Below are 22608 nucleotides of genomic sequence, written 5' to 3'. Positions count from 1 at the left end.
TTTCAATTTCACTAGCAGTTATGAGGTCTTCTATTTATATGATTTCATGATAACATGATTATTTTAAAATACTAACACTTTAAAGGATTAAATAGCCATGATTTAACCAACTGTGTAAAATTTACTGTAACAAAAAAGTTGCAGTCTGCCAATAACTCTTCAAAAATAAATCTGAATGCCTTCTGAAGAGACTCAAAGCAATAAGTAAATGACAAACTGCCATCTAAGAACACAAAATTTTCTAAATTCACAGAAATATTGCCTTCATTGTCTGCAAGCTCTTTCAGTATGACAGAAGGCTAGCTACAGAACATGCCTTGGGAAACAACCCTGAGAAAAAGAGGTGTGTGCAGCCAGAGATATGCTGGCTACAGACAAGCTGGGTAGTCAAAAGGGGTAAAATGTTACTGCTACATGTGAACTGTTAGCAAAATTACACACAGTGGTTGCTATTCTTTTCACAGCTTGAGAGTACGACGAGGAGGTAGGTAAAAAGTCTAGTGAATACTGCATACATATCATAATTTGTGTGGCCTGCAGGGAAACAGAAGTGACAGAAAAAAAGCTTGTAATTTGAGATTGGTCAGTTTTAAAGATAAAAGCACTTCTTTTTGAATCAGAACTATACCAAGAGTCACCTTAAATAAAACTTAATATAACTCAACCCAACACCCAACAGATTATGCTGTCAGTTTTCAAAATTATAACGTGCTTCAGAGATTAAATGTTCTTCTACACAATTGAACAGGTGAAATTTCTGATTGTTTGTTAACTGAACCAATACTTAAAATATAGTTCAAATTAAACTGAAAGATACTGCCCTCTAAGAAGATGTGCACGATCCCAAAAATAATGAGTGGTGCAGAGATTGAGCTAACATCATTATGCCACATTATACATTTATGCAATACTTGAACTAAACGTTAAAGATTAATACACAGTGGTTTAATTTGGGGGGAAGCACCTGTATTTAATATTGGTGGTTGTCACCGGTACATGGTATTTTGTGCCTCTAATTAAGGGGAGTCTGTCAGATTTAGCAATTTTGTATCTGGTGGTTATCTGCTGTTATTTCTTGCTGCTGCTCTGCTTGTTAGTAAACTGTTACTGTTTTCATTTGTATCTACTCATAGTCATTCCTTATTAGTGCAATTCTTTGAACTTAAAAAGGGAGGGATAGGTTGAACCTGTAAGGGCAGGCATCTCATTCTGAAGTGCTCACCTTTAGGGTCAAACCAAGACAGCAGAGGAAAAAAAAAAAAAAAAGAAAACACTGCAGCATGAGACACCTCTAAATCTCAAAAGCCCATACATTTCTGCTCACTTTCCCTCTGTGAACTGTTTTACTGGTTCCAAAACCAGTTATAAATAGACTGAATCACAAATACCAACCACCACCCAACATTAAAACTTCCACCTAAGAGTGCTTTTTAAAACTTTTCAGTCCTTCTAATTCCATTTGTTTTTAAACTATATTCTTGATGAGGATACAACCCTTTTCTCCCTCTCACCTTATTGCCAATGTTTACTTTTTTGCTCTTTCATGATATTTCCTCTATGCAGTTTGTCAACAATACTGCTTTAAAAAAAAAAACCAACACCACCACACACTTTCTCACTATAGTTACATTTTCTCTCTGTGCTATTTCGTTGGTTTCCAGCTTTTTCTGTTGCATGAGCAAGATGAGCTACAAAAGCTCCAGTGTGCTGCTGCATTTACAGCAATTGTTCTAACAGCTACTCTCAGAAATATGTAACTAATAATTATCTTTCAGTACTTAAAAGGCAAGTGCCTCACGGCACTGTCTGTCCCTCACCCCTGCTTGTCTTCCCATGTTTCAGCCTCTGAAGATACTGCAATCTTTGCAACATAAACACCCCTCAGACAAGTATCTGTAGTACAGATACCACAACATAAATCACTTTTACTATTTCTTTCTGATTCAAATTATTGCTAAGCATGCTCCACAGTTCTGCTGAGTTTCCTATCAATGTTCACCCATCCTATACATAGAAACAAATCCTTCTCCATTAGAGTTTAGTCCTGCCTCCTCCTGTCTTATTATCTCTCTCTCTCTGGCTCCTGCAAATCCACGTATAATTTTCATGTAAGAATTAGCATGTCTGAAGCATGTCTTATTATACTCCCCTTCCATATACCCATGATGATTGCCATCATTCTCCTTTCCTTCTGGTACTCAGGATTTCTCTCCAATGTGTAGGTTCTTTCTGCATAAGATATTTTCAGTAAGACCTTCCTGATTTTCTGCCCTGCTAAATCTTCCATTCAGGCATAACTACAATAACATAATTTTCCCTTGACATGGCATATGTATCACCCTACTCATGAATGTATAACACTGCTGTATAAGACAGGTTATCTAGTCAGGAACTGTGGGAACTCAATTGTATTCTTAGACCCTCTACAGGGTTTCTATTTTTCACTTGGACTACACGGTACTTTGTCTTGAAACTCCTATGCAAGAAGGACCCTCCTCTGTACCCTTCTCATCTTTCTATAGCCTGAAACAGGTGGACTTCTATTTATTTATATATAATTTATTTTCTGTCTCCTTCTTCAAATGGAAGAACTCCATGAATATCCACAAAATAATTTCAGAATTTTCTTTCACCTTCTATTTGATGTGAAGCATAAAATTTCTACCATGAGTGGATTTTTTGCTAATGTGTTTTTGCTAATAAGGATGGCCATTACTATCCCTATTTATCTAGAGTACGTCTTCTTAGACATCAACTTTAAACACCTTGGATAAAGGCTATCCTTCCATCTCAATGACCAAGCAGATACTAGAGATGCAAGACAATGCTGTGGCTCGTAGGCATAATAAAAACCTGAAAATAAATTTAAACACAGATGGGAAAAAATCATGTTGCAGCATCCAGGAAGATAAAACAAAAGTAGATATGGCTCTTGTTTTTTCCTCAGCAGTACAGAAACTTTTGAAGTAGTTCTACAGCAGGTGTTTTCCTACTATAAGATCAGAAAATTTGAAATAACTGCATATAAAGAAATACATTTAATCAGCAGCAACAGAACATCACTATTCTTCCAACTTAATTATTTTCATTCTAGTTTCAGAAGAAGCTGCTTATTTTCAAGATTTTTTTTTCTTTTTTTTTTTTTTTTTTTGTTTGGTAGAATATGGGAGACAGAAGACAGGCATCTACAGATAATGAATTTGCAGGAAGGAGGAAGTCAAATATTTTAGATTTCCTAACTTACTTTTTTGTTTGATGTTTTTAGCACCTAAAGGGAGAAAGCTATACTAAGGGAGAGAGACAGAAAAATGACAAGGAATCATCACTGTTATTGCAGTACATTGAGCAATGTCAGTGTGTGAGTCATGATGCGTATAATCTACTTAGTAGCCTTGTGCTGGTTTTGGCTGGAGTAGAGGTAATTTTCTTCACAGTGACTGGTATGGGGCTGTGTTTTGGATTTATGCTGAACACAAGATTGATAATACAGAGATGTTTTTGTTATTGCTGAGCAGAGCTCACACAGAACCAAGGCCTTTTCTGCTTCTTGTACTGCCATGGTGCTGAGGGGGCTGGGGGTGCCTGGGAGGTTGGGAGCAGACACAGCCAGGACAGGTGACCCCAAATGACCAGAGGGATATTTCAGACCATGTGACATCATACTCATTATACAAAGTGGGGGCAAAAAGGAGTGAGGAGGGGACATTTTGAGTGATGGCATTTATCATTAACCAGTCATATAACTCAGTAACCATTATGCTGATTTTCCTCTATACATGGCTTTCACTTTTGCTATTGAACTATCTTTATCTCACCCCTCAAGTTTTCCAGGTTTTACCCTTTCAGTTCTTACCCTGATCCTGCCTGTGGGGCAGGAAGTAAGTGGCTGCATGGGACTTGGTAGCTGGCTGGAATTAAACCACAAGCCTCTATAATTTCACACTAGGTAACATGCAGAACACATGATCTGGCAGCAGTAATTTTATCATTAAGTAATGCCCAACTATTTTAGCTAATATATCTATTACACCTAAAGAGCCAAGAAGCTAGACACTAAAGTCAGACATGATCTCAGGACATGCTTGCCAACAGAAGAAAAAAAAACCAAAACAAATTTTAGAGAACAGCAAGTAAAATTCATTTCCTTCACTCACCCTTCTATAAAGAAGACCCACATTTACAATTCACACATTTGAACAGGACACAGCTGTTCTTTGGTTTCTACTGTGTTACTATCACAGATTATTAATTTCTTCTCTTCTAGCTCATGCAGTTTATTTCCACTTCATTGCCCATTTACATTTAGGTAATTGTAGTCCTGTGTCATGTTATGAAATACCTTGTTACTAGAGAAAGGTTTCCTTCATGTGCTCTACACCAGGATAATACAGCTACAGGGATTCAAGAACACATGAGAAGGAACACAATCACTTTCGGCTCAAAAGAGGACAGAGTCTACAAGTTGATGTATTTTAATCCCCAGTTCCTTTGTCTTGATTAACAGAGGTAATATAACTTTGTACTGTACATCAAATATTACCACCTCTTTCTCATACAAGAGATCTGTTTTAAACTAGGACAAAACAAAAATCGGAATCTCATCAGTAGTCCTATAGAAACACTAAAGAGTGAGCTACATAAGGAGGCATGTATTCCCCTGGCAGTCTTCTAGGTTCCCCCACCCAGAGTCACCAGCCTCCCACTCCACTTTTAGATCAAAAGACTGCACCCACTTTCTTTGTCCCACCTTCTTAACTCATGGAATCACATGTTCAACTTTTTCAACTGAAATAAACTAGCTCAGCAACAGCTCTCATGAATGCTACTGTCAGCATGCAGAAAAGAAGGTAAAGGATGAATAAGATCTCTCCCTTTCATCAATGACAAACTCATGTTAATCCATACAGTCAACCTCATTTTACCTTCAGGTTCACAATAGACTCTGGCTCCAGTTTTTGGAATTTTTCCCATGCTATTACATATCTGGGTCAGACACAGATCCAGAGCTGCCCATTTTCCAGCTCTAGCTCACAAATTGCTTACACAGCATGTCTTTTCAATTTAAGATGATGAGAATGTCACAAAACCATCTGATTTCATAACCTACCTGTAATCTCCCACTTAATTATTTCGAGAATAATTCAAGAATAATAAAAACTTAGAAAGTTTTGCTACTTTACGCTGAACCAATGTCAATGCTTATGGATACTGATTCTTGGTTCTCAAATCAGGGATAGACTAAGCAAAATTTTTTTCCCTGAAATTAGAAAATATCCATATAGAAATATCAAGTGCATTTTAATAGCATGGAAAAATGTCTCCCTTTTGATCTGAAGAAACTGTTACAGAGATATAAACTATTATACTATTGCAGTAGTAAAAAAATCAGCAGTTGATTGACAGTTTTTCCATCTGAAGCTTTAGTTGTTTCAATTTTGTGATGATGACACTAACCAGCACCGTAGCTAACATACAAGGGAAAGCCACCACTTCTAAAGTACAAGTAAATGAAGCCTGATAGCTAAATATTAACTGTAGCACTTTTCAGGCATATTTAAACACTCTGCTTTACAGTCTCCTGGTAATAACCAGCTCTGATGCTTCTCTCTTGCTCTGCCTGAATGTTTCACAACTCTCATACAGCAAAGAAGCTCTTTTTGCATGAAGTAGGCTTATCTGTTTTTTTAGTTTCTTTCAACACAAAATGAAGGTTTGTTGATAGGAGAACAAGGAAGGCTGCTAGATGCAAACAAAATAGGCTAACACTGAACTTGCTGTGCCTGGCTGGCCTTGTGCTAGCCTGAAAAAGTAGTAATACTCTTACTTGGAGTAAGAGTGCAGGACCATGAAGTAGACAACACCCATTATCCTCAATTGCAAGGTCTTTTAAAATTGCCTGTTTTTGTGGGTTTTGCCCCCCTCCCCCCACAATAACTGCTACTGTTAGCAACCGTTTTTCTTTACAAATTAAATTGTTTGTGATGTCTGGTTAGGGGAACAAGTGTTTCTTGAGTACCCTGTTACTGGATGCATCTGCTCCAGATAACTGCCAGCAGTCCTACTGGGAAACACAGATCTTGACATTCTGAGTGCCTGGGAACTTCATTTCCCCCTTCCTCAATTCCTAATCAGTACAACTGCATTACAGAAGAAAGAGCAGAAGCAGCCAGCAGTCTCCTCTGAGTATCAGTTTATTATACTGAAGATGCTGAATTCGAGACAAGACTTCTAATTCCTCTCTTATGCACTGTACATTCAGAGAAACAATATCAATATTCAGCTGACTTAAGTTTAACAATGGAGCAGTAGGTTTATTTATCAACCTCCATGACTAAGCTTTACATGAATCGAACATGAATTATACTCCCATGAGTATAACATGGATATATAAACATGAATTCCTCCCCAATTCAGGCAGAACCTTCACCTTGACTGCTATCAGTCTTTAGGCAGCACATTATAATACTGAGAGCAAAACATGGTATTAAAGAGCTCAATTTACTTATCTGAATTTTTTCATTACACTGTGTATCTTCCTGTTACAACTGTTAAACTGGGGTATTCTTGACCATAGTAATGAATCAGTACTATATACATGTATTGGGCTTGTGTGGTCATGTTCTGTTAGTGGAGGGGACAGCTACAGGGACCTTCCCTCCCCTGAGAAGCTGTGAGAAGCTCCCCCATGTCTGATAGAAGCAATGCACTCACAAATGGACAACCACTGTTCACATTTGGGAACATCCCATTACTCAAAATTCCCTTTTATGGTCACAGATCTTCTGATGAATCTTCTTTCCTTGAGAGTATCTCAAATATGTGGTCAGGTTATGACGCACTTCTCTTATTACTCTTTACTCCAGCACTCTGTTATCAAAACTAAGACATCAACTAGTACATATTAGTCACCAATATAAATTAACAATGAAGCATTAGGTGTCACAAGATTTATTAGTCACAACAAAGAGTTAACACAAGGCCACACTAACCTCTAATACTTGTACTAAGCACTGTGTGGTACAAAATTAGGCACTAACCACGAATACAGGGATCATTCCAACATCTTCCCCCACTGCTGCATAGACTTCTACTTGAAGAAACATCACTTCTTCATCTGTAGTGGATGTTATGTTCAGTGGACATCCTGCTGCATATTGCAATGTATCTTCCATTCCCTCTTCCTGTTTGTAGCTGTTTTTAATTCAACCTGGAATTTGATATCCCTCATACAGACACATAATATCAATCACTACATGTGCTTAATAATTCCAAAGCTAGTGACATTTTCAGTTCCTACAGCACTGAGCACTGTCTGCAGAAGTCAGACAGAATCCACCTTTGATCTCTTCTAAATTTCATTCTGATTGCAATTCCTGCTGGTAGTGTCTCCAGATCTCTAGTTGAAAGAAGCTAGTCAAATCACTAATTCACTTCAAGAAGGATGAAACAACGTATTGTTTTTCATACACACACCACAAACAAGGGACATTTAAAATTTAAGATCTCAGCTCCCTATTTCATAATTTCTATACCCTCAACCTATCACATTAATTTTTCAATGTTCTTCCTTTCTGTGCAGCCCCTGTGCCCAGAGCTTGAGTGCGCAACTAATTCTTCCCTCTTCTCAAAGCACAGCATTTGTATTGTATCTTGTATTGGCAAACCTGACCTTAAAACTATAAAGCCTCTGGTGACAGAAACTTTGTTATTTTAAAGAATTATAAATAACACAATAAAGGTATTGTTCAAAGCAGAAGCCAGACCTAATTCTTTACCACTTTCTCTATTCTTCAGGAGAACCTTAAAAGGTTACAGTGGCCCATAGGGCAGCATGCCAACATTACTCAGCTATTTTTAATCTCATGGTTTCTCAACTACACTCTTTTGTTAAGCTCTTTATAATTTTTTCTTCTTTTTTAAAAATTACACCACTGGTGGGTAGCCCCACCACTTTTATTTAAATGTTTAATTTTATATGCACTCTTATTTTACACTAGCAAACAATTCCTAAAAAAAGATACTCCAAATTAGATACCAGCAAAAATGGACACTGCAAGTTTTCACATCAGAATCATAACAAAGCATGTATACAGTATTTATAATCTTGTTTACTCAAATTCATATATATATATAATGCACTGAAATTGCTTACACACATATACTGGAAAAAAAGTTCCCTGTACCTGATAATGGCATATTTGCACACTCTTCTGTAAAATCTGTTATTTCCCAACATGATTTCAAACCCTAAAACTTTACACATAGAAGGGGATTTGTTCTTTATATGCATATTAATGATGGATTTTTTTCCCGTTTAGAACCAGAAAAGTAAGTAGAATTCTCCATTATTTCAGAATAACGAAACTAAAAGGCATGGAATTTAGTCACAAAGCAGGCATGATGATATGTCAGCAATCCTGATTGATATAATGATCATGTTTGTAACTCAGTCCTACAGGTGTCAGCTGTTCAAATCATTATGACTAAAACACTGCTAAGATTTTTCCACCTATTAAAAAGAGATTTCTAGCACTACACCACCTTTTTCTCCTCTATACACTGCAGACAAGAGTTACTAACACAAAGAAATATTTTATTTTTTTTCCTATCTGGTTTTTTCCCAATTGAAGAAACCTAAAAAAGGATATCAAGTCAAACCATTGCCTCTTCACACACCTCTACTGAAATAATCAAAAGAGTTTTTCACGCCAAATGTACAATAACTAACTTATGAATGTATAGCATATGAATGTTAATAGTAGCAGGCAGAATTCAACAAGATCAGCATCTCAGTTTAATCTGTGCACACACTGAAGATCAAACCTGGCTGTAGCAACAGCCAAATAATACGCAAGTTACTACCTGTCTACACGACTACTTATTGCTATTCCTGGTTTTTCAAGTCAGAGAGATTAACATACCATGCCTCTTGCCAGTTTGCTTCTGGCAGCTAAAAGAAAAACATATGGAACACATTATCATGAGTGCTCTCATGCAGCACATCCCCGAGAACAAGGGGATCAGATGCAGTTAGCATGAGTTTAGGAAAGACAGGTCCTGCTTGACCAACCCAATCTCCTTTTATGACCAGGTGAGCCGCTTAGTAGATGAGAGAAGGGCTGTGGATGTTATCCTACTCTGACCTCAGTAAAGCCTTCAACACCGCGTCCCATGGCAATCTCCCAGAAATGCTGGCACTGTCGCTTGGACAGTTCCACTTATCTCGCTAAAAACTGTCTGGATAGCTAAACCCAGGGAGTGGTGGTGAATTGAGTTACATTCTGCTGGTAGCTGATCACAAGTGGAGTTCCCCAGGGCTCAGTACTGGGGCCAGCCCTGCTCAATTTCCTTACTGATTATTTCAATGAGGGGATTGAATACACTGATGACACCAAGATGACACCAAGTTGGGTGGGAGCATTATTTCTTGGAGGGATCTGGGCAGGCTGGATCATGGGCTGAGGCCAATGGTGTGAGGTTCAACAAGGCTCATGCCCTTGGGTCACAATAACCCCACTCTGCTCCATGGGCTGGAGCAGAGTGGCTGGAAAGCTGCCCAGAGGAAAAAGATCTAGAGGTGCTGGTGGCAGCAGCTGAACATGAGCCAGGCTGTGCCCAGGTGGCCAAGAAGGCCAATGGCATCCTGGCCTGGCTCAGCAATAGTGTGGCCAGCAGGAGCAGGGCAGGGATTGTCCCCCTGTCCTGGGCACAGTGTGGTGAGGCCACACCTCGAGTGCTGTGTCCAGTTCTGGGCCCTGACTGCAGGAAAGACACTGAGGGGCTGGAGTGAGTGCAGAGAAGGGCAGGGGAGCTGGGGCAGGGTCTGGAGCACAAGTGCTGTGAGGAGTAGCTGAGAGAGTTGGGGGTGTTTAGTCTGGAGAAAAGGAGGCTCAGGGGTGACCTTATCACTCTCCACAACTGCCTGACAGAAGAGTGTAGCCAGGGGTTGCCTGTCTCAGGCAACCAGTGATACAGCTGGAGGAAATGGCAAAGTTGCTCCAGGGGAGGTTCAGGTTGGACATCAGGAAGAATTCTTCACAGAAAGGGCTTAAACACTGGAACAGACTGCCCAGGGAGATGGTGGTGTCACCATCTCCAGAACCATTCACCAAAGACTTGGACATGCCACTTAGTGCCATGGTTTAGTTGACATGGTGGTGTTTGGTCAAAGGTTTTACTGAATGAACTCAGAAGTCTTTTTCATACTTTTATGACTCTATATCACTGCAAAAACACACAGGTTTTTCAAATATTAACACTTTTATAATCTGCAATGAGGTCTTCAAAGTGTAATTGCTTTGCTACATAAAGTATCACCCAGATTGAAAAGTTATTTTGTCATTCCAGAATTACTGTCCTACAATCTAGCAGTCTGCAGTGCAAGTTTTATTTCTGTAAAAACATACTAACACACAATTATTTTAGAACTATGTTTCTGTGTTCTATAATCTCTCCGTAGAGGAATACTCAGCTGTCAGTACTTGCTGCTCCTGTTTTTGAAACAACGTTGCCACCACCTGGACAAACCTCTAACTGCCAGGTATTGCTGTGGTGTGAGAGTCTGTATCCAGGAAAAAATCCTCACACTTTCTCCATAGAATTATTTCCATAATCAAGATAATGAAATCTAAAATTTAGTTTTCCATTCATGGATCAATATTAAAATTCTGTGTCTCATTAGTATCTTAACATTAGACATGTAAAACTAAAATTTATTAGCTTTCCACCAACATTTGAAAAACTAACTTGAGAAACTACCTTTTATGTTCAGATATGATGCACAGTTATCTGCAATTCTCAATAGTCAGCTTACAAATGCTCCATCAAAACCAGTTTCTGTCTCTTCCTCAGACTTCATTCCTGCTGGTGAGGAAGCTAACATTCAGACTCAGAAGAAAATCATAGCTTTTACCTCTGAAGATATGCATTGGAGATTTGTTGCTTCTTCCACCCTCTCCCATTTATCATAAAGCATTACAGGAATGTTTCAGTTCAGTTTCAATAAAAAGCTGTGTTTTATAAAAGATTTTGAAGAAAAGTAGAAATTCTACTCTAAACTTCTGATGCGCAGGAAGGTGACAGGCCAGTACGTAAAATAGGAAAGAAGGAGCAACTAAAATTATCATGGAGAATTCCTTTAGTCTCAACAGAACCTTAAATCTTTCTAAAAAACTTTTAATGAAAGTGTACATACTTCTACTGAAGACTGGATTCAATCACATATAGGACAATTCATATGTCCTATATTTATATGTAAAATGCAACTGAATGTGGAGTACTTTTCCTTATACAGATTCTTCTTTATTTATGCATTTCCGGTTTGTTGAGAATTTAGTGCATGAGATACAGGCTTATGCAAATGTGAGTGGGAATTTCAGGTGAAGAAAATATTTCCCACAGAAGTCAGTTCTTGCATTCAATTATTAGCAACAAAATTTACCACTGAAACTTGGTAATGCCACATGTATTTCTCAATGGTATTTGATAACAGTACTGAGAAATTTTAGCTTATCACTTTCCTTCTTAAAGCTCATAGCATCAGAAGTGTAGGCCACATATGGCCCCTAATGCAGAGCTTGTACAACATACAAAAACCAACGGAATACAGAATGCTTCATGCTTTTTCCAGAAATTCCTGGTAATTGCTGAAGGTCCAAATCAAATAAAATCTGAGCTTGCTGCTCCCATAAAGAGAACTTTAAAACTCAAGCCATGCTTTTAACACTCCTACATAATCTTTGAAATAAACTGACCTCTTGATGATGACCTACTGTTCTTATAAAAATTTGCACATGGTGCTACTTTACAGTGCTCATTTTAACTCTTAATCATTACAATACATAGGACCGCAAATGAAGATATTGAAAAAGTTTAAATATAACCTCCTCATTAATCAGCCTTTTGATGAAAAAATTATATATCAGATCTTAAGTATCTTCTTGTGTTTTTAAACTAAAATAGTTATTAAAAGCCTGTATAAATTATTTTCAATGGAAAATGGAATCAGCTATTTCCAGCAAGATATATTTGTTAGTTATAAATGCATAAACTGTATGAAGAATTTGTTTTTCAATTAAAAATATATGAACACTCTAAGTTTCACTCCATGTTCTACTGCAGGAACAATTAATCATGCACCAAAGCTATGGCAATGCCCTTGACAGCATGGTATATAGTAAGAAAAATAAATTACTTACATTGATAAATCTAGTCTGTTCAGTGAAATACTTGTCCAAGATACTGAAATGAGTCATCAATCACTACTACTCAGTCATCTATTCTCATTTGCTATCACAACCAACTGAAGAGTCATCTCAGAGATAATGACTTATGCTGGATGTTCCTCTAATGACAAGCTTGGTGTAGTTGTATTTTATCACTGCCGTCACTTCATGGCGATCTTGTAAAAACCCACCACTTACAGATTGTCATTAAATACAGAATCATTTTTACAATCAAATAAGCCCATCAAACTATGTTGTTGAAGGTGTGACCTGACTTTCAGGATGATAGTTTTTTCCCCACTTGAAAATAAAATTTATTTTTTGATAAAGAACTGATGAAGTTCTTTTTTGATAAATAACTTTTTTTGATAAAAGAGTATTTTTTTGATAAAAAATTAAACAGTGTACCTTGTCTCAAGTTTCATGCTTTCAGGAAATTAACTACTTTAATTTTGAATTCTCCCATATTCCTGTTGACAGTACAGTTACTTTTATAGGGTCTTTTCCCTCTGTATTGGCACTCAGATTTTTCTTAGCTCTTTTTCTATCTCTAGCCATTGCTTTCTTTACTGAATCTAATGGCTTCTCATTCTTACAATCTTTTAACATTCACTTTCTCTCTTTCAAGAGAAATAAGACAACCAGGCTGAAACAGCATTATTTTACATCTGTCTTCCCCTGCACTTTAAAAGGCCAATCCTTTATATATTCACCCCACAGAGTTACAGTACTCTTGCAAACTCATATATTTTCGCTATTACTCATTAGAACATTTTGAATGAAGGCTACACACATGTTAAAATCATCACTGACACTTCTTCAACATCCACAATTATTCCCTTCATCCCAACAAAACCTATTCAAGTTGCTGGCTCTTCTCCTAAGAACCTAATTACTCAGAGACAGGCAAAATCAGAAACACAAGGTAACTTTCCTATGATGACAGAGGTAAAGGTGGTCTCAGGGTAAAGTTGCTACACCTTGAGTTAGACCTGGACATCCAAGACCTTAGGATGTTAGTGAGACTACATCTGATGTAGTGAGTTAAATCAAAACAAGTGTGGTTTTGTAGTTAATCATGTGTTGCCTTTATTTAGCACATGCTGATTTGGATCTCAAAATAGTTTTTGAGTGCATAACTTGCTTTTTTAAAGAAGAAATCCTCATTTATAAAACATTTCAAAAAATAACAGCATGTGAATGTGAAATGTGAAAGCTATACCTGCAGCATATACCTAAACATTTTGTACCCTTTTGAGATCTTCAAAGTCTATATTGCAGATACTCAGTCCTGGAAAACAGACTTAATTTAAGAAGTAGACTCTCTGAATCACAGATGATGGAGGTATAAGGAAACTTAGCATTAACCATTTAGGAAACTCAGCATCAACAACTTGTATACATCGACCTGCTCCTACTACTCCCTACTACAGACAAGGCCTAAGGCTCCAAAAGTGTTTTGGACCCTGAACTTGGTGTAGAAGAACGAAATTCACCTGACAGAAAGAAAATATTAATTATTTGCACCACACACTCCACTGTTTCTGTTCCAAACCCCTGCCAAAGACCAGTGCAGGCCAAAAGAAAGGCTTCAGACAGCTTTTGATCAAAGCAGAAGGTGGTATAGACAATTCCTACACTCTTTACTCTCACCTCCAGCTTAAGGCAGGATGTTGGCCTGAAACAAAGCTCAGCCTTTCCTGATATACATACCCTAAGTGGAGAGAGAAAGCAACATCTGTGTGTTTTGCACTCTTCTGCAATATTTAATCCATTACAGTACAGAGATTAAGCACATCAGGCCTGGCACTGTGGTAGAGCTACTCAGTGCTCCCTAAACCCATAGAGCAGACAACAAACCATAGTGCAGACACACTGCAGTAACCTTGCAGTCAAAACTGCACACAACATTTCACTGGTTTTCTCTACAACTCATTTTCTTTCTAGTGTTGTTTCAATCCTGCACTGGTCTCTATATACCTAACCTAACATTAGGTTAGGACACTGGGTGGTTTATGAATTATATATGCAGCAGATCTTCCTAATGTAACAAATAATGGTCTCCAACACTTGAAAAGAGAGCATTGTTTTCCCAGCACTTTTAAATTCCTAGTTTCTTTTAAAAACTAACTGTAAGAAATTTTCTGTGTGCATTTTAACTTCTATAGACCTTCCTCAAGTTCTATTACCTTCACCATCCATATCCTTAAACTTCTTCACAAAGTTATTAAAGCCCACAAATGCCAAGTGTGACCGGTTTGTACAGCACAGGATGTTGTCCAAAAATGTTGAGAAGCAACAGCACTGGCTGTTGGTAACAGTAGTTGCCACCATCCACAGCAGTGGGTACAACCACCTGTAATCACTAGGGTCAGAATGATTTTTCCTCTCAGCCATGAAGCTGAGGGAGAACTGGCATAATTCCCTGCTCTGGAATAGACGAAACCTTGTATCTTTTCTAAACTGATACCACAAGGATAGCCATACACAGAAGTAAAGGCATGAGTTACGGTGGAAATGAGTCACCAGTGAGTGGGGAAATAGAATCTCCTACATCCAAGCAACCCAGGAACCCAGAACCTACTGAAAATTTGTCAGCTGTGTAGATCCATGTACTCAGAACCCTTTAGCCAGTAAATTATATGTTTTCTTTATAAACAGGTATGTCTTGATCTCAACCTAGCTGAATTGTATGACACTTTGACAGTGACTTGCCATGAGATGCTCACAGCTACTTCCCATTTTGTCCTGCACAGTTTCACCTCTAAATGTAATAAAAATACTTTATTGTTCTTCATCCAAATGCCTCATAACAAAACTTTTGACAGGCAGCTGGTAGATTCCCTGCATCTGACAGGGTAGCATTTCAGACTATTCCAAGAACAGCTGCTAGCCTGCTATGCACCTGCATAGCAAATTCATAACCCATATTCTTAAATTCAGCACACGTAAAGGTCTAAAAAACACTGACATATTGTGTAAGCAGAAAAAAAAAATTGATACAAACATATCTTTTCAAACTAACAATCTCACATCAGTCTTTACTCATTATCTTGTGAATATACTTAGGAGATATTACTCGTTCCTCTATTTTTCCAGCACTCATACCAGTTAACATGACTCATGGAGGGTCTGTTTTTCCTTTTATTGTCACTAAAAACTTAATATTTAGCCCAGTTAGTTTATTGCTATACTTCCTGGTCTTCATCCACACAATTTGTACTTGTTCTTTTAAACACTGGAAGAGGTACAGCTATGATGTGTCCTATGTGAGTTTTCACTGATTCTTCATAAGACATTCACAGGGTATGTCCTATCTATCTTCAGAGTTTTTGAAGCCTGATGCTGCTTTCATTCTACTTATTTCCTTCTCCCTAAAGACTAATGTTAAAGCCCACACCTCATGGTCAAGCATGTTTAACAGTGAGTACCATCAACTACTGCAACATAGGATAAATCAAAAGAGTAAAAAGCACTTCATAAAACACTTTCATGACAAAAACACTTGATACACTTTTATAAAAACACTTTCATAAAAAAAAATCACATCAATTTCTTCTTTGTTAGAATTACTTTCACAGAATGACATAACCAGTTAGGTTGGAGAAGACCTCTGAGATCATCAAGAGCAACCAACCTGTGCCCAAACACCACCAGGTCAACTAAACCATGGCACTGACACGTCCAATTGTTTTGTGAAGAATTTTAGGGATGGTGACACCACCACCTCCCTGGGCAGTCTGTTCCAATGTTTAACAACCATGAAAAAAATTATTCCTGATGTCCAACCTGAACCTCCCCTGGAGCAGCTTGAGGCCATTTCCTCCAGCTGTGTCACTGGTTGCCTGAGACAGGAGGGCGACCCCTGGTTACGCCCTTCTGTCAGGCAGCTGTGGAGAGTGGTAAGGTGACCCCTGAGCCTCCTCTTCTCCAGGATACACACTCTCAGCTGCTCCTCACGGCACTTGTGCTCCAGACCCTTCCCAGCTCCGTTGCCCTTCCCTGGACTCTAGCTTTTAAAAGCTTATGCAGAATCACCAAGAAGACTAAATAATTGTTGCAACCTACATAGTAAATGCTGCACTCTGAAACCCTCTAGTGAGCGACTTTACGGTTTTCCTGGCATTAGGGCACCAGAAAGGCGCATGCTTCCCGATGCGCGGCACTTTCCTTCCCGTTACTGTTCAGACACTATTTTTTTAATCAGCCGCGGTCCAGCCGCCCCGCTAGCTGCGGACAGCGGCGGGCGGGTGACGGGCCACGCAGGGGCGCAAGGCACGGCTCCCCCCGCGCCCGCAGCCGCCGGCGGGGCCCCGGTGCGTACCTGCGCGGCTCTCGTGCTTGGGCACCCGGTAGTACTTGTTGCCAAACTGGTCGGTGCCCACCAGCTCCTTGGCAGGCCCCACGAGCCGCAGCCGCAGAGCACGGAGAGCCTGCCAGGCGCGGCTCATGCCGGGATCCCGACGGCAAGGCCCCGGCGCCTCCGCCGCTGGGCACCGGGACACAGACACGGCGGCACGGCCCTCGCGCCTGCCGGTGCGCAGCGCCGCCCTGCCCGGCCCCGTCCCGCCTATGGGCCCGGGCGCGCCAGCAACGCCGCTGGCCATTGGCGCGGGCCGGCCCGCCCCGAGCCAATCCCGGCCGCGGCCGCCACAAGATGGCGGCGCGGAGCAGAGCGGGCTGGGCTCTCCCGCCATGTTGGGGCTCATGGCTGCTCGCCAGGCCGGGCTGGATGACCCCGCGCGGCTGCGCCGGGCCGAGCGCACCCGGAGGTATCGGTGCCGGGGCGGGTGTCCCTGCGCGGGGAGGCCCCGGAGCGGCAGCCCCTGGCTCCGCCCGGCCCGCACTGGGGCGGCCCGGGGCGGGGTGAGGGGCTACACAGCCTCAGGCCCTCTGTGCGCGGGGCCGGGGCGGAGGAGGTGCTCGCCCACCCGCCTCGTCTCGGAGTGCCCCGCGGGGCTGGGGTGGCGTGGGTGGGTCAGCAGCCCTGTACTGGGCGGAGTGTGCACAGCGCAAGAAGCTGTGCCTCACTCCCTGCGCCTCGGAGTTACTGCCCTTGCTGTCGGCGCGGTTCCTCCAGGGGGTTCAATCTGCGTGCGGCTGCGCTCCGCTTGTGAGGAAACAGCTGTTTGCAATGCTCGTGTGCCCGCAGCTTCTCGTCCTTTTCCCCAAACCCGGCCTTTTGGCAGTTTGAAAAAGAGTCAGATGCAGGGGGTTTCTTAGCAGTTTTTGTGGGAAGCGCTGGCAGTATAGAGGGATTTGTTAATATTCCTGCTAAAGGTTATATAATGTGATATTTGTTCAGTATCAGAGTCTACTTTGCAGATGTAGGTCTTCAAGATAAGTCCAATAAAGCCTACCTTAGCTCAGTTACTCACACAGCTTCTGGATCTGTGTTGGTGACTTACGGCTTTATGACTCTGTACCATTCTAAAACAAATATTTAAAGTTGAAATTAATTTTAGTAGTTCAGGAAGCTTCTTTCTGGGTGCATCTAGACAACAGTTTTGTCCCTCTGTGGCCTCAGCACTCATGTAGCATTCAGTGTTAAGAACGGTAATAGTACTGGGTGGACTTAACCTTACTTGGACAATTGTCTGCTTAGTATTTCCCTTCCACAACTTTTCAATTTTGACTGAAAAAACCCGCAAATCTGAAGTCTTAAGTATATTTTATTTATAGCTGCATTTTGAAGTCACGTGTTTGAATACATTTCCACAGGGGGATTTTTTGCTTCCTAAAATTCCATCTGGAGCTCAAATGTTTTAAATTTGGTATCTTGTGTATGTCAGAATTCTTACTATAGGTGAATTCTTGCATAATTATATTGCACATTGTTTAAGAGAGCTTAAATTATTTGCTGCTTTTATAGCATGTCTATGAGACATAATGTTGGGGACCTGCCTGTAGAAGCCTAAGGTTGTCACATCAGGATTTTTAGCCACTTGAGCTGAAGGGGCAATCTGCGTCACAGCTTTTCAGTTACCTACTTAGTTACAATTTTGTTGTGGTAGTGTCGTGGTTTGTACAAAATGGTGCCATAGGAAGTTCTGATTATATTGCAAGGCTAAATTTTATATCGGGTAGTGTGATTTAATGAAGCAGAGTATCTCTTTTTGGTCTATGCAATGTTAACATATTTTAAAATACAAGCTAAGAATTGCAGGTCAGGAAAAGTTGTCTCGGGAGCTTCATTATTTCGCGTAGCCTAGTTTTTATTTAGTATTGCAGAAAATGTAGCATAGATACTTTGTTTCATTAAAGGAAATACTGTAAACTTGGTAAACTAAATTACTTTGTCCACTAGGTGTCCGTAGTTCCAAGCAGGATGAAGCCTGAAAGGCTACTACATGGTGAAACTTCAAAGTAGTCAATATTCGTGGTGATTACAAGCGTCTTAATGTTTCTTTTCCTTAATGTTTTCAAATTACATTCCAGGTTTTGTTTAATGCTTACCCCAAATGAGGTTTTGCTTTTTCTTTGATCCCATTTTACATATGTATTTCTCTCTTACCTTCCAAACAACAAAGTATTTTTTTCTGCCAACTTCACAAGACTTATTTCTATCTCTGTATTTTGTAGTTTTGCAAAAAAATGACAAAGATGGCTTAAATGCATTGAAGAGGCATGAAACTAGACTTCAGGTCTTCAGAGCTACATAATAACATATAATTCTGTTCTTGTTGTTCCTCTCTCTTTCTTCCTTTTGCGAGTAGGGTTCTAAGTTTGGAATTAAATAAAGATAGAGATGTGGAAAGAATACATGGAAGTGGTATCAACACCCTTGATATTGAGCCTGTTGAGGGAAGATAGTAAGTATATACTTTGGTTGCTAAAAGCGTACATAACGAATTCTTAACATACGTAAAAACGTAAGTTTTGGTACTATGGATTTTCTGTCTTGTTGAACCCTCTATTATATTGAGCATATTGAGATTATGAGTGTTTTTGACTTTTGTGCTTTATTGACACTTTCAGCATGTTATCTGGTGGATCAGATGGTGTTATAGTACTTTATGACCTTGAAAACTTGAGCAGGAAACCAAGTTACACATGTAAAGCACTTTTTTCTGTTGGAAGGTAAGTACTCCAAAAGTCTTTTAAAAGTACATGGTATAGCTCTTGTGTGGGTAGAATGAAAAGGATAAAAAGACTGTAGAAAATACTGCCAGAAATCTTTGAAGGCTAGTAGCAGAAACTGTTTCTTCCTAATTTGTCTGCTCAGACATATACATATATATACAGAGTATATGTACAACGACTCTGGTATCGTTTGAGTAAATCTATAGCAGTTTCAAAAGTTAAAATGAAGGATATCAGTTGTACTCATATGCAAACTAAAATTAGACAGTCTTGTGTTGCTGTAGATACCACAAAAAGAAGTCAGACCTAGTACTCTAACCTCATATTTTAACACTAGAAAAAGAAGACAGGGTTAAAAAAATTCCAAACCTTCCTCTAACTCATGATTTCTCACCTGTGAGTTTTCTTATTGTTTCATGTTGCAATTTGGTGCCTCTGTGCCAGTAACTGAAAAAGAAGTTTTGGTACTGATGTGGAAATATTCCCTGTATTCACCAAATATATCTAATGCATATATTTGAATAAATATATTTTTAAGAAGGATTATATGCAATTATTTGCATAATCCTTTTCATCTGTTTGAAAAAAACCCTTATACCTATTGTTTTATTTCCCCTCTCTCTCTTTCCAGATTTATTAGTAGCTCTTTTTAGTTCACCAGGTGTTCAGCAGGTATAGAAGTGATTTATACAAAACTTCTTAAGAACATGTTCAAATGAAGACAGATGTGTTACTGAAAAAATGGAATGTATTTTTCTAAAGAACAGGGTACTACTGTGCTGTGTGTAATCTTTAAAAAGAGTCAAAGCTGTTATTGATTTGTCAGGCTGTACCTGCAGGCAATATAAATTTTTCCATTATAGACATTAAGTCTTCTAGCAAAAGCTGTTTTTTCTTTTATTTGGATAATAGGCTTATCTAATAGGTTAGAACTTCTCCTAAGACTCACAGAAAGAGATATTCTACTTCATAAAAGATTTTTAGCTGCATTTTCCCCTTATTTTTTCCCAGTCTACAAATTATTTGAGGTCTAAAGGTCAGAGTCTTCATGAGTCAGGTATACAAGAACAGAACAGTAAATAAAAGGCCTTAACAATATCTTGGATCATAAGAAAGAAAAAGACAAATAGGACATAGCTAATATGAGAAGTGTAGGTGGCTGGGCTTCTTGAACGAAATTATTTTAAATTGTAGTTAAGAACATACAATGACTATACATCCCCAAATCTCAAAACTGAAATGAAATCTGAAACAGATGCAGCAAATTGAAGAAATTCATGCTAACAAGACACAATGTAAAAGCTGTCAACTCTGCTAAAATCAGTCCATCATTAACTTCAGTTAGGTCAGTAGAGATATTCAATCCTCAAAGATTCTGTTTAGGAGGATGGTTAGTTGGTTGTCTATTTCTTGAGTTGCTGTTAATTTGCATAGATGCATCTTTTATTTCTTACCACTCAAGGCATAAATTTTGTTAATAGAATTGGATTTTGTGTGGCACTGCTCTAAATGACAGGCTTATGATAATTATTGCTTAAATAAACTTCGTAGGTTTCTTGCATCAATTATTTATTTGTCGTATTCATGAAGTTTCCTAGTATGCTTTAAATACTTACTGTAACTAATTAGCTACTAATTATATACGTCTTCAGATATTTGGAATATTATTCAGAGTTTCTGACTTAATACATGAATTTATACTTCAGAAACACTTTCCCTCTGAGTGTCTGTGTCCTATCTTTGAAGGATATAGTGCTGACATGTTGTGAAGTTTGCCTGTCTTCCAGGTTTGCAGGGCAGAGCACAGGTCTGGTCTCAAAGTTGCTTAAAGATTAAGCTCCTGCTAGAGGCCCTTTGAAGCTGTTTCTGAACAGACCCTGAACTGGGCTTGCTGATGATCCAGTAGTATAGAACAACAAAAGAGAGAATTCCTGGTGGTAGGGTGTGATTTACCTTGTGTTTCTCATCTAGAATCTAGGGCCACTATTGCAAATAAAATAAAACTTTCCCTGTTTTTCTGGGAGTCAGCACAGAGAGCTTTACCTGGTTTCATGCTGTCCTTTGGCAAAAACTGGCATTTGAGAGTAACCAAACAGTACCAGTTTCTAGATAATATGCAGATAATGCTTATCTTTAAGGTAGTCTCTACTACTCAGAACATGTCTAGGAAGAATGAATGACAGTGACCTATTATCCGTAGAATTAATTCTGTATTTGTGTTTGGTAGAAAAGACTGGGATATTTTGAGTAATGGATGAAAATACTTCATATGGAATGAACAGGGAATAATGTACATCCTGAGATGTGAAACTAGGCTGAAAGGCATGTAGTCACTACTAAGCCAGATCAAAGGTGATTCCTGCAGAGCTGCTCAAGAGTTTGTTAGTCCATTCCTCAGCCCTGTGGATTATAGGAGAATTGATTGTTCATTCCTCAGCCCTGGGGATTATGGGAGAATTGATTGTTCTTGTGCAGAGTTGATTACAGTCCAGTCAGTGTTGTGCACTTAAAGTTGCTGCACCTGTATAGTAAGTTCCATGGGTTTAGATTTTTCTGCAGTGCATAGAAACACCTCTCCAGGAGTGAGATCACTGAGTGAAGCTTGATCCTGGCTCTGCAGGTACTAAAGATTTTTAGTTTATCATGGTTTAACTGTAGCTAGCAACCAGGTTCCACACAGGTGCTTGTCCACTTCCTTACCAGTGGGATCAGGGAGAGAATTGGAAAGGTAAAAGCTTGAGATAGTTTAATAAGGAAAGCAAAAGCTGCAAACGCAAGCAGAAAAGGAATGAATTCACTGCTTCAGCCATCTCCAGGAAAGCAGGGCCTCATCACGCATAATGGTTACTTGGGAAGACAACTGCCATCATTCCAAACATGTCTCTTTCTTTTTCCTTCTTGCCCCAGCTCTGTATACTGAGCTTGATGTTATATGGTCTGGACTTTGGTCAGCTGGGGTTACTTGTCCTGGCTGTGTCTCCTCCCAACCTCCTAGGCACTCCCAGTCCCCTCACCAGCATGTCAGTATGAAAAGCAGAAAATGCCTTGTCTCTGTGTAAGCCTTGCTCGGCAATAACAAAAGCATCTCTGTTACCAGCTCTGTTCAGCACAAATCCGAAACTAGTAACCCACGTAGGCACTGTGAAGAAAATTGATTCTACTCTGGCCAAAACCAGCACACCTCCCTGAAGGATATGTGCATGAAGTTTGTAGACTTTTAGCACTGTGCCTGAGGAACAGGCCATTCTAGGATATGCCTCAGAGGTGGAGGAGCAATGCAGAAGTCATTAAAAAACTAAGC

At 39.5% G+C, this 22608-nt stretch overlaps 2 protein-coding genes across 5 annotated transcripts in view; one reads left to right on the top strand and one right to left on the bottom strand.

Annotated features, from left to right (window-relative positions):
- NDUFAF2 (NADH:ubiquinone oxidoreductase complex assembly factor 2) overlaps positions 1-16786 on the bottom strand; it is a 56831-nt gene extending 40045 nt beyond the window's left edge. The window contains exon 1 of one of the 2 annotated variants that reach the window (XM_015652881.3): positions 16549-16786. In XM_015652881.3, coding sequence (XP_015508367.1) covers positions 16549-16675 — 127 coding nt within the window. In that variant the 5' untranslated portion in view covers positions 16676-16786. The remainder of the gene's footprint in view (positions 1-16548) is intronic. The other variant, XM_015652882.3, reaches the window with a different exon arrangement.
- A 69-nt stretch (positions 16787-16855) lies between these two features.
- The window catches only part of ERCC8 (ERCC excision repair 8, CSA ubiquitin ligase complex subunit), a 30639-nt gene continuing 24886 nt past the window's right edge, over positions 16856-22608 (top strand). Inside the window, exons 1-3 of one of the 3 annotated variants that reach the window (XR_004495536.1) lie at positions 16856-16996; positions 18941-19036; positions 19203-19304. Coding sequence is in view for 2 of the 3 variants with exons in the window: in XM_033511354.1 (XP_033367245.1) it covers positions 16920-16996; positions 18941-19036; positions 19203-19304 (275 nt within the window). In the remaining variant the exon portion in view is untranslated. The remainder of the gene's footprint in view (positions 16997-18940; positions 19037-19202; positions 19305-22608) is intronic. The other 2 variants (XM_033511354.1, XM_015652880.3) reach the window with 2 other exon arrangements.

This window comes from Parus major, chromosome Z, assembly GCF_001522545.3.
Source record: "Parus major isolate Abel chromosome Z, Parus_major1.1, whole genome shotgun sequence".
NCBI lineage: Eukaryota > Metazoa > Chordata > Aves > Passeriformes > Paridae > Parus > Parus major.
The sequence above is the reverse complement of the archived record's forward strand: the minus strand, read 5'-3'. Positions and strand labels throughout refer to the sequence as shown.